This window comes from Pituophis catenifer, unplaced genomic scaffold (assembly GCF_029215685.1).
Source record: "Pituophis catenifer annectens isolate HBS135680 unplaced genomic scaffold, rPitCat1.0.hap2 SCAF_2, whole genome shotgun sequence".
Taxonomy (NCBI): Eukaryota; Metazoa; Chordata; class Lepidosauria; order Squamata; family Colubridae; genus Pituophis; species Pituophis catenifer.
The window spans coordinates 246,757,126-246,775,661 of NW_027256882.1; the positions used below are offsets into that span (position 1 = coordinate 246,757,126).

Consider the following 18,536-nt stretch of genomic DNA (forward strand, 5'->3'; position numbering starts at 1 on the left):
AATGCAGTGCAAATGTAGGTATCATTGTGTGTGGTAAAACAATAAGAGTTGTAGTCAAAATGAGAGTGAACATGGGTTGAATTTTAAAGTTGGTGGCCAATACAAATGAAATACTATGAAGATCCACAAAAAGAAAAAGATGAGAGGTTTCATAAACAGAAGGCACAGTACAAATTAGGGTATGGAAACAGAGAAACCAACAATAAGACAAAATAAAGTAGGGAGAGATAGTAAATGGTAATGCTGTAAACTAGATTTAGTTAGACTTTTTTTCTCTTACTTCCTGCCATTAACTGTGTAGCTCACTAATCAAATACCACAAGAGATATGTATATATGTACACTATTTAAATCATATAATATAATGTTTTCACAGAACCTTAATCAGTCTAAGACAGCGGTTCCCAACTTTTGTAGGTTGGCGGCCCATCTGGGGAGGAGAGGGTAACTGGAGCCTGTGAGTTGCGGCCCAGTGTGCATACGCGCACAGTTCAATTTGTGCAAGTTGAGCTGTGGGCGCATGCGGGCATGTCGCTCACATGGCCTGGATCCAAATAGGCCACACTCCAGTAGTGAATCGCGGCCTGGGGGTTGGGGACCCCTGGTCTAAGAGAATCCTGATTTCTCTAGAAGAACATGATCTTGGATACATAATAAATTTTTCCATATCTAACAAGAGACTACCTGAGTTCACAAAATATGCAAAGCCATACTGTGATTTGTTTAGAGTTTAACATGCTATGTGAAACCAGCCCATTATAGTTATTTCAGGAAAACATGATTAGTAAATTGCTATACAGTTGGAAATTAGCTGTCTGTAAGCCTCAGGTTTCCACTGTAAAAGTATATTTACAACACCCTCTGTGCTACTGCAGAGCTAGAAACAATAACAAGATGGGATCATGCAGCTTTCCCCATTGACTTTGCTTGTTGGAAGGTGGCTGGGAATGTTGCAAGTGGTGATCACATGACCACAGGATGCTGCAACTGTTGTAAATACATGCCAATTGCAAACCACCTGAGTTTGGATCACATGACCATTGGGATGCTGCGGTGGTCATAAATGGAAGGACTAGTCATAAATAATTTTTTCAATGCCATCATAACTTTGAATGATCACTAAATGAATGATGGATTGTAAATCAAGGACTACCTGTATAAATGAGCCAACACCAAAGGATAAAACAATAAATGTACCAAGGAGGACTCATAATTAATACAAAAATTGTTTTAATACTCTTAAAAATGCAAACAGTGAAGGAATCTTATTTTTCCAACGGTACAAATATCTCTATTTAAATATTATTTTATTTATTATATTGTAAAGTAGCATCCATTAACAAAAGCATGATTATTTTAAATCTGCATAAAGGGTTGCATTAGCGAATCCTTAAGAACATAATGAATTATAGTAAAAGCAGCCTACATGCAGAATCTAGTCTTTGGGGAGCCAAAAAAAATGATATTTTAATGCTGGGGTCTTATTTTAATGGAGAAGAGGGTTAGTAAAATTCAGTAGCAAATTGAGCACTGCTAACTGTGAGAAATGATTCCATAGTAAATCATGTTAAGGGTTTACCATACAATATATACTTAGAGAATATGCTACCATTGAAATCAGATTAAAAGCAATATGGTTTTGGAATCTGAATTACTTATGATTTTGTTATTTCAAGAATAAATAAAATCAGTCTAATGACCTTGTTCAAGTAGTCCTTAATTTATGACCATTTGTCATTTGAAGTTATACAACATCATTGAAAATAGTGACTTACAAATACTCCTCACACTTACAATTACTGTATTGCAGCGTCCCTACAGTCACATGATCAAAATGCAGGCACTTGGTCACCAGCATGTATTTATAATGGTGCAGCAACCAAGGTCATATGATCACCATTTGTTACTTTCCTAGATGGCTTCCAACAAGCAAAGTCAATGGAAAAAGCTGGACTCGCTCAATTACTGGGCGATTCACTTAACAATCATGGAGATTTGCAAAAAAGGTTACAAAATTTGGTGTGATTCATTTAATGGCCACTCACTTAGCGATAGAAGTTCTGGTCCCAATTGTACTTGTAAGTAAATTGTATTTACTTACTATCTGCAATCTTAGATAGAGAGAACAGAGTGGTCAATGCCTGGAATGGACTACCTGACTTTGTGGTTTCATCCCCAAATCCCCATAACTTTAACCTTAGACTGTCTACCGTTGACCTCACCCCATTCCCAAGAGGTCAGTAAGGGGCGTGCATAAGTGCACCAGCATGCCTGCCGTCCCTGTCCTACTGTCCCCATTTATTTTTATCCATTTTCTGTATTCATAATCATGTTTATACTTACATCTGTTATCTTATACATGCTTGACAAAAATAAATAAATATACATAAATAACTAAATAAATAGACACACACACACATCCCACAGCAACAGAGAATTATTGCAATGTACTGTGCAGATTAGACTAGCAGCATATTGATTGCCTCGGTTTGAACAGAATGTTACCTATGACTGAAATTACAATAATTAAATCCCCATTATAAAGAACACAGTTGAGAAACATATGGCCCTTCAAATGTCATTGAATGAAATAGCCCAGCAACTTTCACTGCTGGCAATGCCAAATAGGAGTAATATTATTACTGGTTTCTGACATCGTGTGTTAGAATCTTTGGTATATTTGGAAAGCGGCAAAACCAGTGGACAAAAATAATCAATCAAGAATAAAACTTATGTTGGAACTATTCAAAGAGCCTTGGTGGCGCAGTGGTTAGAGTGCAGTATTACTTCTGCTGCCTGCTGGCTGCCTGCAATTTGGCAGTTCAAATCCCACCAGGCTCAAGGCTGATTCAGCCTCCCATCCTTCTGAGTTCGGTAAATAAGGACCCAGATTCTTGGGGGCAATATGCTGACTCTGTAAATCGCTTAGAAGAGAGCTGTAAAGCACTGAGAAGCAGTATATAAATCTAAGTGCTATTGATAAGTGCTATTCCATGGCAGGATAAGGGGTTCCATGTATTTTAAATATTCATATAGGGTATTTGTCTTTAAAGTAGGCATATATTGTGCAATTCAATGAATTACTTTCTATAAAATTCATTGAGCTAGGTTCCATTTATATTGCCCCCTCTGATAGAATATTTGATCGAATGGATTTTTCTATTGATCTATTCATAGAAAAGTCTTTTAGTAATTTTCCTCACTTCTTCAATTCCTATAACTGGCGCAGACAGAGACTACAAAAAGCAGGGGAAATCAGTGAAAGAATATTCTTTAAGTTGAATGCTACCATTCAATTATAATTCACAAATAAGGCAAATATTATGCATCTATATAATAATCCAAGTACTGAGATCTGAAACAGAAATCATCTTATTAAAATGATCCTAAACTCATACTGGCATTTAACTTCAGCTCTCTCTTCCCATTTCTCTTTTGTTTTCCTTTAGGCATTATGGCAACATAGATGCTATGATGTTAGCTCTAGGGACTGAATAAGTTTGTAGATTCCAGGCCTCTTCTGATTTGCTCCCTTATTGCCTTTATTGACATCAAAGTTTTGACGTGAGAGAGGATTCTAACTGTATATTTTGTTCTGTCTCGCCTGTTCCTGAACCTGGGAAACTAGAAGCTGGAAAGTGTGATGAATTAGGCATCTTTCAAAGGTCACAGACTGCTTTATGAGAATAACTGGAATGAAATACAACCACATCTGCAATGCCATTTGCAACTGTAAATGGAAGATTGCTTATCACCACAGCAACAACAACAAAAAAAAGGACTAAGAATGATGAAAAGGATATCAAAGAGCAGGTGGCAACTATAGTGAGGACGACCTTTACACACTATGTATTGTGTACCAATTGTGCCTATTCCTAGACTGGGACAGCTTGCTCTGTCACTCATGTCTTCACTTCCTAATTATATTACTGCAATGCTCTATTCATGTAGTTACCCTTGAAGAGCATTTAGAAACTTCAACTGAAATGCAGCAGCATAAGTAGCTATGGAGGCCTTTCTTTTGGTACACGTGACACCTTTTCTCCATGGTTACCATTGTTTTCCAATTCTGGTGCTGGTAGTATATGTTATTTTAGTACCCTGCATTTTGTTTGATGTTCTCATGGACTTTTCCACAGGGCTTTTATTTTGCATGCATTTATTTTAAATAAAGATAGTGTATATTGTGGCCCGCCAGTGGCCAGCAGAGCTGGCAGCAGATTCGAACAGTGAGGAGGTTGGAGAGGAACGTGGGCCAGTCCTGGAGTCTGGGGAAGGCTCGGACGATGGCTCTGAGTCGGAGGCAGAGAGGGAGCCAAGGCCATCTGGTAGTTCTTTGCTGCCTCCAGAGTCTGACATCAGCGAGGCAGAAGAACAGCGTGAGCCTGTTCACAGTGTGTGCATGTGCAGAGCTGCCAGGAGACAGGAACAATTAAGAAAACAGGGTCGACTTGAGAGTAAGGCTTGGAGATGATTGGCCCCTTCCATAAAACATAAAAGAGAAGTGAATGGGACGTGAGCTTTTGCAGGAAGCAATTAGTTCATCTGGCCGGTAAAAGCTGTGAAAAAGTTCTGCTTGACTCTGTGCTATGTTTGTCCTTGCCCTGCGTGTGGCAATTAGTTCTCTGGCAGCATTCCAAGGGAGATAAGTTGAGTGTTTTAACACTCCCCTGCAAGACTGTTTGATAAGCCTTTCGGACTGGGAATGACAATAATTCACAGCCATATGAATTAAAGAGGTTTGCTGAGACTAAGTTTGTGTTGTATATTTTCTAAGGAAGCCTAGGTCAGAACAGTGTAGCCAGGGAAGTTAGATGGTGCTGCCAAGAACATTCCAATGCTACCTCACACAGAGAACCTCTAGGGCAGCCTTCCAGAAACCAGACATCATTCAACTGCTAGGATTCTGAGCAATGGAAGGTTCCCAGCTTAAGAAAATTCATTCTATGTCAGGAATTGATTCCGTAGTTTAGATGTTTATCTTCAGTATCAGGAGAAACATTAGTAGGGTGATGAAAGAAATGTAGAGTAAATGTGCTTTTACATGGTTTTCCTCCTCCCATGTTGTTTTGATCATTGATTGAGATTGATAAATATATAGGAATTCAGACTGTTATCAAGAAGTTTTTCTTTCATTTAGTGGTCTATTCTGATCAAACAAGTATTTTGAGATTAATGAAATATTAATCTGAGGCTGTGAAGCTAGTAAAACTTACAGCAACCGCCTCCAAGATTTGTTTCACTGCATCAGCAGCATCTCGCTCGCTGTAATATCCTTTTTCCACAATTCTATAAAGAAACAAAAATATGCCATTCAAACTCAGGATTTCTAGAACAGCACAATTCTAGGCAACCTTATTAAAATAAATCACAGAATAATCAAGCAACAATATAATCTTTCATGATTTGATGGATAAAGCTCTCACTAAAAACAACTTTACTCTGGTTTCATAAATAAATATTTTAAATATAATATGATAATAGAGAGTAAGGACTCTAGCAAACAGCTCAGTTCCTAGTAACCTCATAGAGACATTTGTGTTAACTTTCTTGATTTAGATTTCCAATCTTATCTACAAGTAATCCTCGATTTATGGCCATAATTGAACCTGGAATTATTGCCATAAATTGTGCTGATCATTTAGTGGGTCACCATGCAATCATATCCAATTATGACCTTTATTGCAGGGGTTAACACCACGGTCATTAAAAGAATCCATTATCCACAATGGGTATTTTTTTGTTGGAAACCAGAACTAATCTAATGCAGTTTCCATCAAAAGGAAAAAAAACCCATCATAAATTGCAATCATGTGACTGTGGGACATTGCAAATGGCTGTAAATGCAAGCCAGTTGCCCCGAATTCTATCATGTGATCATGGTAGGGCAGCAATTGGAACTTTAAATCTTGGTTGTATGTAGCCCTGGGGAGTTTTGTCATAACTTCAAACAGTTGCTGAGTCAAGCACTACCTGAACTAAAATATTTTTTTTTAATGAATACAACAGAATACAAACAGAAGAACAGAAAAAGGCAACAAAATTTTAAAAGTCAAGTAAGTAGAGCAAAAATTAAGTCTACAACCACCTAAACCAGCAGTCCCCAACCTTTCCAAGGGTAGTGGGGGATAGTTCTGTGTGAGTGGCAGGTGTGCGCACGTGGACAGCTTCATTTGTGCAAGTGCAAGCTTCCACCACTTGTGTGAGTGGAGCTTTGTATGGAAGCGAAAGCATGCGCTGCTCATGTGAGCAGAGCTTCGCATGTGAGCTCAAGTGCCTCCTGTTTGAGCGCACAGCTCCATTCACACTCAGCTCCACTCATGCAAGAGGCTGGCATTTGCAAAACTCCACTCGCAAGCACCTGGTACTTGTGTGGGTGGAGCTATGTATGTGAGCACAAGTGTCCACTGCTCATGCAAGTGGAGCTGTGTGCGCATACACACTCACCTGACGTTCGCATGGCCCAGTTCCGAACAGGCCTTGGCCTGATACTAGGCCATAGCCCAGGGATTGAGGACCCCTGATCTAAACAATTAAGTAGCTATCAGATGAATTTAGTAATAGTAAGTAGATTCTTGGCTTTCCTTGCCCCTTTCTTTCTCAGGCTGGCATTTTAGAGTCACTAAAAAACAGTCAAATGCAGAATTATTGGCATGCCAGCCTTATGGGTTTAGTAGGCAATGGTAGTCTGCCAATATGGTGAGCACAGAAGGACCTGGAAAAGTTTAAAAAGTTATGTTAAGCCTTGGCTATGGGGAACTAAGCTATGTGGTGATTAGCTGGCAAACAAGTACTGATTGGTGCAGCGTTATTTCTATAATGTTGCAAAACAGGAAAGAGCTAATTAGCAAGTCGTTTTCTGCAAGCCAAACATACATACAAACTGAGCTGCACTCATAGTATCCTGTCGCTTAGATAGATTTGAAAATAGTCAAAACGGCACAAATGCATCGCCAATCTGTTTTAAACTGGATTAAGAAGGATGGAAAGATGGAAAGGCTGGCCAGCTAGCTAGAACAGACCTGAAGATCTGCATTCAGATCTGTTAAAATATAATACCAGCAACTGAAGCACGTGTCACAGAGAAAATAAGGCATTTTCAGCCTCTTCTAAAAAAAATTAAAACCAAATGAATATCTATTTTATAATAGATACATAGGCAACATGTAGTACAACAACCTGCACAACTCCCCACATACCTGTCGAATAGCTCTCCTCCTGTTACCAGTTCTAAGACAAGGCTGATTTCTGTGGGGGTTTCAAATATCTCCTTCAATTTTATCTGAGAAAAGCAACAAAGTAAGCAATTGTCTATTTTTCTCTTCTTCTCTGTATGTACATAATTTACAATAGAGTTACAATAAATAGATGTATGTTACATATTATCAGATAGTTTGGTATATTCTAATTTTTATTCTCTCCCCTCCCCATTTCTCTCCTCCTTTCTTTCTAATTAAAAACTTCACAATTGATGGTTCAGTAGAAAGCATAATTAAAAAAGCATGCACTAAAAATTACTTTCTTAAGTGATTCTTCAGAGTGTTTGAAATATCTTGAAAGTCTACTGGAAATAATTTTAAGTGGACAAGAAACCTGATACTTCCCAGAACAGACTAACTAACTAGCTAGCTAGCTAGCTACATAACTAACAAACAAACAAATAAGGACAGATTAAAAACTTGTAGAGTTCTTTTGGTCTTCTTATGTGCAGCAAGACAGGAAAATATGTCCACAATCAGAAATCAAGATGCAGGCTAACCTTTTTAAATCTGGGCTTGCAAACAGATACCACTTACAATATTTGGATGTGAAAGTCGAAGAAGAACACCTATCTCTGTTCGGACAATCTTTTTATCTACCTGGTTAAAAGGAAAAGAAAACATAATAAGATTTTGAAAGTAATTTTTTCAATGATTTGACTTCTGTATTCATTCTGGGCATTTTTAATAGTCAGTGAAAATTTATGTGTTAATATTTTTAGGAACCAAACACTTATGGCAAAAGTCAAAAAGTAAGTTAAAAAATAAAATTGTAAATCTGCCTCTGGAATATATGGAAAAATGTTGATTAATATTATTGAACTTTGTCACCAAATTTAAAAGTAAAGTGAAGTTTTAAAATACAAGAAACAAAACAAAAATTAAGCATGCTATTTATCATTTAGAATTGATATTTCGTTTATCCACATAGTGCCCAAATAATATCAACATATGAAATTTTAGAAAAACTATTTTGAAAAAATATTCTTTCTCTGAAGAGTTTGCAAGACAATATCACGCATCCTTTTGTGAATTTGCAGAATTGAATCAATGACAACTTTCAAATAAATCTTAATACTTTATGTATGGTGAAAATGTTACAAGCACTTTGGTTTGCATCATTAAAGCCTATGTATGGCGCCTAAAATAATGAATCCTTGAAAATAAAATTAATACTGGGGGAGACCAGAGCCAAGAAGATTTTAAATCAATGTTTACCATGAAACTGAGAAAAGCAAAGTATAGATAAACCAATATTTTCTTTTTGGTACAGATTAGTGAATGGAAGCCATATTTATAGTTGTTATCATTAATACATCACACAGGATTGCCAGCCTCTTTGCAAAACAAAGTCATCATTTTATATATTACTTACTTGGACTTTGGAAAAGAGGCTGCTATTTCTTAAAAGGAAAGGCCTTTTTTGTGCTATCAAAATCCAAATAAATTGGTTGAAGCAGGAGAACAGGAATAAATGCTTAATGGGCAAACAGATTTTTTAAAACTATTCTTTAAAGCTTCAGACATTTTGGGGCTTGTCTTTCTACTTAAGATGATCTTGTGCCCGTACAATATCACAGATTTTGGTAAACATTAGTCGCATATCCCTTCAACACATTTTGCAAACACAGCACGGCCAGTTTCCATTCACAAAGCTCCAAATTTCCTTAGATAATCTCTGCTGTATACACATCACCATCAAATGGAGTACAAGTAAATTATAAATGTGTTTTTGTTTACATAATCATGCTCATAATTATCTGCTTATTACTGTTGTACTGAAATATGTTAAAGCCTTGACGTTTGTTAAAAAAAATCATATAAACAAATGGACTATAAACATGTCCTGCAGGGCCGGATTTTCCTATAGGCTAACTAGGCTTCAGCCTAGGGCCTCAAGATCAAGAGGGGGCCTCAAGATCAAGAGGGGCCTACATTCAAATTGTTAGCAAAATTAAAATTACACTTTCACTATAGGTGAAAGGGCCTCATAAGTGGAATAGCCTAGGGCCTCTTTTCATCTAAATCTGGCCCTGATGTCCTGGAATTATTAACTCATGTAACCCCTGATGCAATCTACTAAGCAACTACTACTGCACCATTACCATTGAGAGAGTTTACATAAATAAAGACCATGGCATTTGTACAGTAGCTGAAAGAAATGGTTCACAATTACAATCAAAATTACAATCTCCATTATTTCACATGGAGAGAGAATATTCTCCTTACACTTATAACAGTTAAACAAGTAACAAAACCAGTAACTTATTAACAAGAACTTGAATGGGGTATAAGCTAAGGTCTGTTTTTAGCACAGCTGATTTGCAGCTTTGTGTTCATGAATGTGGGCATTAAGTTCTTGCATAGGCAAATCTTTTATGGATCAGCACAATATGCACATCACTTTTAGTGTTCTCATCACCTAATCATTCCACTGATGAGTGGAAGTGATTGCAAAATTTGCTCTGTCCATCAATCAAAATTCCTAGACTTATATCAATATATTAAATCAGACAAATATAATTCACAATTCTTATATAAAGCCATAATGCTTCCCTAATTGCAAAATATATAGCTACCCCAAATTATATACGATAGGTATAAACAAGGCAATACCTGTTCTTCAAATAACTTCTTTAGAGTTGCACAGAGCTCTTCAGCAGGCAACTCCTGAAACAACATTTTTTTATAACATTATCGAAGTGCTATAATGAAAAATGGCTCTTGGACTCCTTTTCTCCTTGGGCCAATGAACACATTGGCACTTATTTTGCTGGGGCTATCAATGAAAAGAATGTGTTATACATCATTTGGTTAGGATGATTCTTTGGTAAGTTTTATTATATCCTGATTAAACATTTATTAATGCAAGCTTTTCTAAATCTCATCTATTTTCCATCTTTCCATTAAAATATCTATATTTACATATAGATATATCCAATTTCCCACTTCATTCTTAATGCACTTGTGAATTAATTGGCTTTTAATAGTGAGTTTTTCATCATTTTGACTATCAAGTGAAATGCTTATGTTTTTAGGTTTTTTTTAATGGCATTTCATACTTCTGCTTCTTAAGGCTGAACGCAACATTTCTTTAACTTAAAGTTTTAGAAGAAATTATAATTTAGAAATGGCAAAAAACTGGCACTACTAGTAAACATCTCAGAAGTTTAAATGAAATCTTGTAATTTTTTGGAGATATCTATAACAACTATTGGAAAAATACATTTACACACATACTTATTGGCTCTCCACTCATGTAAATTAGGGAGTGACCCTAACATTCATGATTAATGTCAGTATTATTTTTAATTTATTATATGTCTATTGCTGGTCGATAACCGTAATAAAGTTTTTATTCATTATTATTCATTGTATTAACAAGAGAGGGATTATCTCCTTTCATTAATAGAGGAACCAGGACTTAAAGTCACAATTTCAGTTCTGAACAAAATAATAATTACTCATGCTATTACTAGTAAGCTCCGCTTTACTATAGTGGTAATAGAAACTAAATTTAGTTATTAGCTTATTATATTAGTCCAGGCAATTATATTTCATATACAAGTAGTCCTTGACTTACTATCATAATTGAGTCTGCAATTATGGCTATAGGTCATGCTGATAATTAAATGGGTCATCACATAAACACCTTATTTTACAACTTTTTTTTATTCTGCTGTTAAGTGAACACAGTTGTAAAGTAAATGTGGTGTTTGTTAAACAAACACTGGGGTTTTAAAATGCACTATGAGTTTAGTTCACTATGGTAGTTTTTTTGTGTGCTGAAAATCAGAAGTAAATGCCGATTTCCAGCCCAAAAAAAGTCATAAATTACGCTCATGTGACTATGAGATGCTGTAAATGGCTTTAAGTGAGAGTTGGCTGCCATGCATCCACAATGCAGCCGGATGACCATGGGGAGTGGCCACTGGAAACTTCAGTCTAGGTCTTAAGTACCTTTTGGGGAATTTATCATAAGTCAAAGACTACTCATATAGTTGGCTTTTCCTTGTTTTATTAACCTGAGCTTCAGTTTGAAACAGACTAACTATTGGAAGAATGGAAGGAAAAAGGGAGGATGATTAATTTGTCCAGCTGTAATAGAATCACTTCCATTAGTAAAATGGGAAGGAAAACAATGTCTCTCACCTTATAGGACCTTTCACATGCACACAAATGGCTCACTTCTGAAATAAGTCAGTAATAGCTGAAAAACCAAAGAAGTATTGCTATTCTTTCAGGCAAACTCCATTTATTTGAATGTGTTTTTTTTTAAATATGGAAATTGCTTTATCTTCTGTGATTTTTTTTTCAACTTCCCAGTTGGTCTACAGTTCAGATATTTCTTGATAGTCTCCTATCTAGGTATTAACCAACTCTGACTCAAATCTGATTTTCAGAATCAAATAAGGTTTGTAAGATTGTACCATCAGCTAGGAGAAAATTCAAAGATACAGCATTTCTTTTGCTAAACAAAATATACTTTTTCAGTTATCATACTTTAATCAGGCTACTTTTAATATTCTTATTTTAAGTCACATTCATTCAAAGTTAAGGTTAAAAGTATATGAATTTGCACATGCAGAATCCCCAGCAGATTTTCAAATCAGAAAACATGGACAGTGAACAGTGCTGGACCCTAGTTAATCAGCTGCTTTATCAGCCAGATCAATATGCTGTACGTTTTTGCTTGTTCAAGCCTGAAAATATTGCAGTTGCACAGGTAGTGACATATATCACTATTCTAATGTACTATTACTAACTCAGTCCCAATTGTTCCTTGAGAGGATTACTGTAATGCATTCTAGGTAGGGCTGCCTTTGGAGACAAACCAGTAATTGCAACTGGTAGGAAATGTACTATCAAGATTATTAACTGGATACCTTTCCAATTCAGAATTACACCTACAGTATATTATGGTTTATGGTTTATGGTTTATTGAATTTATATACCGCCCTTCTCCTGAAGGACTCAGGGCGGTGAACAGCCAAGGTTAAAATACATACAGTATAAAAATTAAAATAAATTAAAACAGAATTAAATCAATTTGGCTCCCCTAAATTTTAAAAACCCTTTACCCATAAAATAGCCCATTAAAATTTTAAACCAGCCTGGCTTGCTGAAATAAGAAGGTCTTCAAAGCTCGGCGGAAAGTACAGAGGTCTGGGATCAGTCGTATTCCTGGGGGTAGCTCGTTCCAGAGGGAGGGTGCCCCCACAGAGAAGGCTCTCCCCCTGGGGGGTCGTCAATCGACATTGCTTGACCAATGGCACATTGAAGTCAGTGAATGGTTGCCAGCAGGCACAATGCAAAGTGCTGCTCATTACCTTTACCATAATCTAAACAGCACAGCACCAGGATATATCAAGCAATCTTGCCATCGTATCTGCATATCCCATTATCAAGAAAGAATATCCCTTCTAAAAGTTTCATGCCTTCCAGAGGCCTTAAGGCTTCCTCTGTACTATCCCTTCCTTTATAGAATACTCTGTCCCCAGAAGTACATTCAGCTTCCACCTTTTCGCAGTTCCACACACATCTTAAAATACACAGCTTTATTTCAATGTGCTCTAATAACTGACCATGGGCACTTAGTTATTATTTTGGGGTTTTTCCTCCTTTCTGTTGGTGTTGTATACAATGCCCATATCTTTGGGGACTGGGGTAGTTAAATAAGATTCAGTGCTTAAAAGAGAGAGTGCTACATCGGTTTAAAAATAATAACAATCATTTTAAACTGTTTAATTTTCAAAGAAATTGTTTTCACTTTTTATGAGGCAAAATGCAAAACCAGTAAGAAAATCTTGTTATCCCTTAGGGGAAAAACATGCTTTGCTATACTGTAATATCATCCAAGGTTTTAACCAATGTTTCTTAAACTTGGCAAAATTAAATGTACACAGAAGCTAGTGGCTAGGGAATTCTGTGAGTTGAAGTCTTATACCTCTCAAATTTAAGTTTGAGAAACATTAGTTTAAAAGTACATCTGGATGTATTTGCAGGGGGAGGGTGGGAAGTACAGGTTAAAATGATTTTATGCATATATAGTCACAGCTTGTTTAGACTTGCACTGGGAAACTCCAAGTCTCAATCACAGAACTCATTGAGTGGCTTTCTCTTCTACTCTGTTAACTTTCCATTTATGTCTGTTGTGCGATTAAAATTAGGGAGGGCACCCCAAATTTCTTAGAGAAATTTGTTGTTATAGAAAAGTCATAAAGACATAAATAAGCAAGTGCCACTCAATTTAATGCACCTGATCCAAAGTAATTACAGTATGCTGAAATGAATGTATAAAATACATTGTCTCAAAGGATATGAATGATAGTTTTTTTTACTTGATTTGTTTCTCTAATTTTTTTTATTAAACTGTTTTTCAAAAGTCTAGACAAAGTGTATGTATGTGCACACATGCACGCACACACATAATCAAGCAAAAGTTCCACAGCATCATTTGGATTTTCGGTAACAATGAGATGAATGACATATTAATTCCAGAACTTTAGTTGGAAAAGAGAGAGGAAACAGACTGTTTTGTAATATGATCACTAATCTTAACAGCAGAAACTTGCCGAGAAAAGACTGTTCCAAGCTGACCAGCTTTGCTGCTTCCTATTCAGTCCTCCCACTTTATGAAACAAGATGTCACTCCAATTTTGCCTTTTCTCCATCTTCCATTCATAAACAGAGGTAGTGTTATTAACTTCACTTTTCTCATTGTAAATCCCACTGAATCAGTTGGAATGCAGATCTAAGTAAGAAGAACTAAGTAAGAGCTCAGGTTCTCACTTAGAATAAATGGCATTGTTATGCTGTATTGTGTAAAATTTGTTTTATATGGATTTACCACTTTAAACTTAGTTACAGATAACTGCAAGAATCTATTCAGCATTACTATTTTATTATAGAAATGCTAAAAAAGTCCCTGAAACACTTTTTGCGCCTTTAAAAATTTGGTTATTTCATGTATTAAAAATGAGCGGACAGGTGTACGAAACCTCAAATTACACTTTTAAAAACTGTAAAAGCTAAATAGCAAAGAAAGAGGACTGAGCCAATTTTCAGTTTCTTATAATGCATACATAAGAAACCAAGCAGGAGAAACAGACTTAAGGTCTGATTTGAGGAGGTATCAATGTAATTTCTGTGTCTGCACATAATTTTTCAACTAAGTTAGATGCAGAAGTTTTTTTGTTTGTTTATTTTTTAATTAGCAAGCAGACTGGGTACCATCACTGCATAATTTATCTGATTTAGTTTCTTGGCTATAATATAAAATTGCTTCCTAAGTTTCACAGTAAAGATTGATATAAAATGCTAATGTAAAATTTGGAATAAAACATCTATTATTTATGTCTTCTTTAGAGTCTATAGGGAAACAAATGCGGCAATTTTCCCATGCAGTAATATTTAGTTTACTTTTATAAAATTTATTAGTTTATTTACTGAAATTATTACCCTACTTTTCACCATAAATGACACATATGGTGCTAATAGTAAGAAAAATAAAATAAAATAGATTAACAATTAAAACACTTAAAATACCATTAAAAGCATATCAATAAAAAGAATACACACTCAGTTACAATGCACTCAACAGCTAGTCAAATTACATGCCAGAAGGAGACAGCTTGCAGGAACACAGAAAACAAGAGAGAATTAGCCTAGCAATTTATATCAGGAAGTTCTGAAGCCTGGTTTAAACCTGTCAGATCTCTTAATCAAAAATTTCTACAATAATTGGAAGGGAGGGAAGAAGGGAGGGAGGAAGGAAGGCTTCTTCTCAATGACATTAATTGTGTGCAAACGTGTAATAATAAATATATTATTTCAAAAACCTGATCCTAAATTATGTAGGATTTAGGGCACTGTGCTGATAAGAAGTCCTCCAGTCAGTGATGATACTATAATGAAGGAGTTACATCCCACTATGGCTGCCCTGAGGGAAACATTTTAGTAATAGCATTGGACTGGTTGAAATTGTTCAATGTTTCCAAAAAGCTGTCAAATAATATAATTGCCGTATTCAAAAGGAATATATCATCCTGGCTTAACAGAAATTTCTAGAAATGGTTACATCTCTGCAGAATCTGAGATGTGCAAATCTTAGATGCTGAGATACGCAAATCCTGGCTGAATCTAGGAATAAACACAAACTATGACCATAACCTCATTTAGTGCAGGTTGCATTCTTATTCCTGGATTTGCATTTCAATTTACAAAGAGCACCTGTTTGAATTAATTTTCAACAGGATTTTCCTTATCCAACTGCTTACTAAAATCAGATATCAATTTAGAATTTATTTTGTAGATTTTGAATGACAAAAAAGATAAAAGTATTGATAATATTAAAGGATTTGTTTCATGTCATAATGATACAATATTGAAAGGAAAACATTTATACAAGTGTTCCTCAACCATAGTAATTTTAAGATCCATGGGCTTCAACTCACAAAATTCCATGCCATTATGACTGGCTGGGGAATACTGGGAGTTGAAGTCAATGAAATTGTTAAAGTTGCCAAGATTGAAAAACATTGATTTATACCCTGATCTTCTCAGTCTATGATTGTCAGAGCTCCATCCGCCTTTCTTCCACTAGGAATTCCAAATAAAGGAGGGAGAATAAGAGACAAGCTACATAGCTCTATTCAGTATAGCAGAAGTAGCCCTCTTTAATGTAGTTTTCACTAAGTCACTATCACATCTTCCTCAGTTTTCAGAATACCATGTTACAAATATTAAAATCTTCAATTTTTAGGTACTCTAATTTTAATGTTATGCTACATGATTTTTAGTAGTATAAATGGTATTCACTGCAAGATATTGCACGGAATTTTTTGCAATCAATATCTATGGCACTTTTGAATTACCGTAGATATATTTGATTTCATTTTGATTGTCATTCTAAAATTGAATTTCCCTAATGGAAAACAGTATCATAAATTGCTATAAACCATGTAGTGGATTTTTTTCATAATGAAGAGTAATACATACCTTCTACTTAATGGGAGATTAGGTCCCATGGGCAACAAATATCATATATTGAAATCTTAAATTTAATAGACATTTAATAAGAGCTATATAGTCATAATTAAATGCTGTTACAACATAATCCTATCTGTAGTTCCAAGAAACCTGGTCAGCACAGGTTCACCTATGTTGGCTGGGACTCCTGGAAGTGGAATATAAAAGAATCAGAAGAATGTTAGTTTAAGGAAGGCTCCCATAAACTTTGCTTTTTTGGAGTAGATCTATTGAACAATTCTTACATAACAGTAAGTTTCATACTTTAGACAAAGCTGTTTGTTCATACAGGTAGTCCTCGACTTACAATCAAAATTGACCAAGGCAATTATGGTCATAAGTTGTGATGGTCATATAGCATATAGCTGTGATGACTCCCCTGAATGCTTCCCCAGATGTCTCTCCAGATGAGGAGAGGAGGATGAGCCAGTCCCAGGCTTGTCAGGAAGAGAGGCAGCCAAGGGCTACGAGCAAGGAGTGGAGGGGCCGAGCACAGTGCAGTGACTGGATGAGAAGCTGGCTGGGCACAGCTGCAGCTGGGAAGCCCAGAGACTTCAGGTGGAGAGGGCACACAGCTGCACCTTGTCAGTGGAGATGAAGAACTGCCGCCTCCTTCTCCAGATCTGAGAGCACCTAGGGCTGAGAGGAGGCAGGCACAACAAAGGTCAGCTAGGCTACTTGCGAGGAGCAGCCTCACCCCCTCTTGATGAGCTGTCCCAGGAAGCAGTTATTTAGCTGAGCAAGGGGAGAGAAACAGTGCTGGGAATAATGTGACTATTTCTTTGCTGTGTGTTCTTGTCATGACTCTTGTGTGTGTTCAGATCATGACTCTTCACCTGTGGCTTTGCCTTGCGGACTAGTGTTGGCTTCTTTTGAATAGTCTGTTGAACTCATCAGGAATGGGCTGGTCCTGGCACAGGAAATTGTTGGGGAATACTAATTCAGGCTTGGGACCCCTAATAAAGACTTCTAACACTTGTGTGTGTGGGAGAGAGGGACAACAGAGTCACCATGTGACTAGACCCATTTTTATGACCTTTTTTTTTGCAGCAGTTGTTAAGCAGATGCTATAGTTGTTAAGTGACATCATTGTTTGCTACGGACTGCTTTTTGTCAGAAATTGTAAGTAAATATCTGTTTCTGTCAAAACCATAGTAAATTATGGTCATGTGACCACAATGCACAGCAAATTCAGTTTTGGTCACCACAATGTAAAAATGATATGGAGACTCTAGAAAGAGTGCAGAAAAGAGCAACAAAGATGATTAGGGGACTGGAGGCTAAAACATATGAAGAACGGTTGCAGGAACTGGGTATGTTTAGTTTAATGAAAAGAAGGACTAGGGGAGACATGATAGCAGTATTCCAATATCTCAGGGGCTGCCACAAAGAAGAGGGAGTCAAACTATTCTCCAAAGGGTCAAACTACCCTTGTCCTGAGGGTAGGACAAGAAGCAATGGGTAGAAACTAATCAAGGAGAGAAGCAACTTAGAACTAAGGAGAAATTTCCTGATAGTTAGAACAATTAATCAGTGAAAGAACTTGCTTCCAGAAGTTGTGAGTGCTCTAACACTGGAAGTTTTTAAGAAGATGTTGGATAACCATTTGTCTGAAGTGGTGTAGGTTTCCTGCCTAAGCAGGGGTTGGATTAGAAGATCTCCAAGATCCCTTCTAACTCTGTTATTCTATTCTAAATAGCCACAAATGTGGATCAGTTGCTGAGCGCCCAAAAGGCAGTCATGTGACTACAGGGGGACGATGTTGGAAGTTCAAAACTTGGTCATAAGTAACTCTATCATAACTTTTGATGGTTGCTGAGCAATTTGTTGTGCATAAGTCAAGGATTATTGTGCAATGTACATAAATCAAAAATACAGTCATTCCAGTTGTTTGGGGGAGAGCACAAAGGACATCAGCAGTGGCAACTAAAAAAAGGCAGGAAAGTTGCCAGGAAGATTGGGAGTGCAATGATTAGGAAGATTGGCAGTGTGAGTATGTTGTACCGGGAATTTCAGCATAACATTCTGAAATTCTAAATTTGGTTCTGCTGAACTATAGTGGATTTCAAACATTTCTGCAGATGTCCTATTAAGTAATAGTTTGCTTTGAATTCAACATAAAAAGTCCCATATGCCTTATTAATTTGGATTAAAAGAAGTGTAAGGCTCTACATGATGAGACTATGAGAAATTAATACATTTATATTCTGATGCAGCTCTGCTCAAAAGCAAAATTCAGCAACAAAAA

General features: G+C 36.4%; 1 protein-coding gene across 1 annotated transcript in view; it reads right to left on the minus strand.

Annotated features, from left to right (window-relative positions):
• CAMK4 (calcium/calmodulin dependent protein kinase IV) overlaps positions 1-18,536 on the minus strand; it is a 52,446-nt gene that overhangs the window by 12,990 nt on the left and 20,920 nt on the right. The window contains exons 3-6 of the mRNA XM_070935729.1: positions 9,875-9,928; positions 7,796-7,858; positions 7,199-7,281; positions 5,216-5,288 (exon numbers count right to left, since the gene is read on the minus strand). Of these exons, the coding sequence (XP_070791830.1) occupies positions 5,216-5,288; positions 7,199-7,281; positions 7,796-7,858; positions 9,875-9,928 (273 nt within the window). The remainder of the gene's footprint in view (positions 1-5,215; positions 5,289-7,198; positions 7,282-7,795; positions 7,859-9,874; positions 9,929-18,536) is intronic.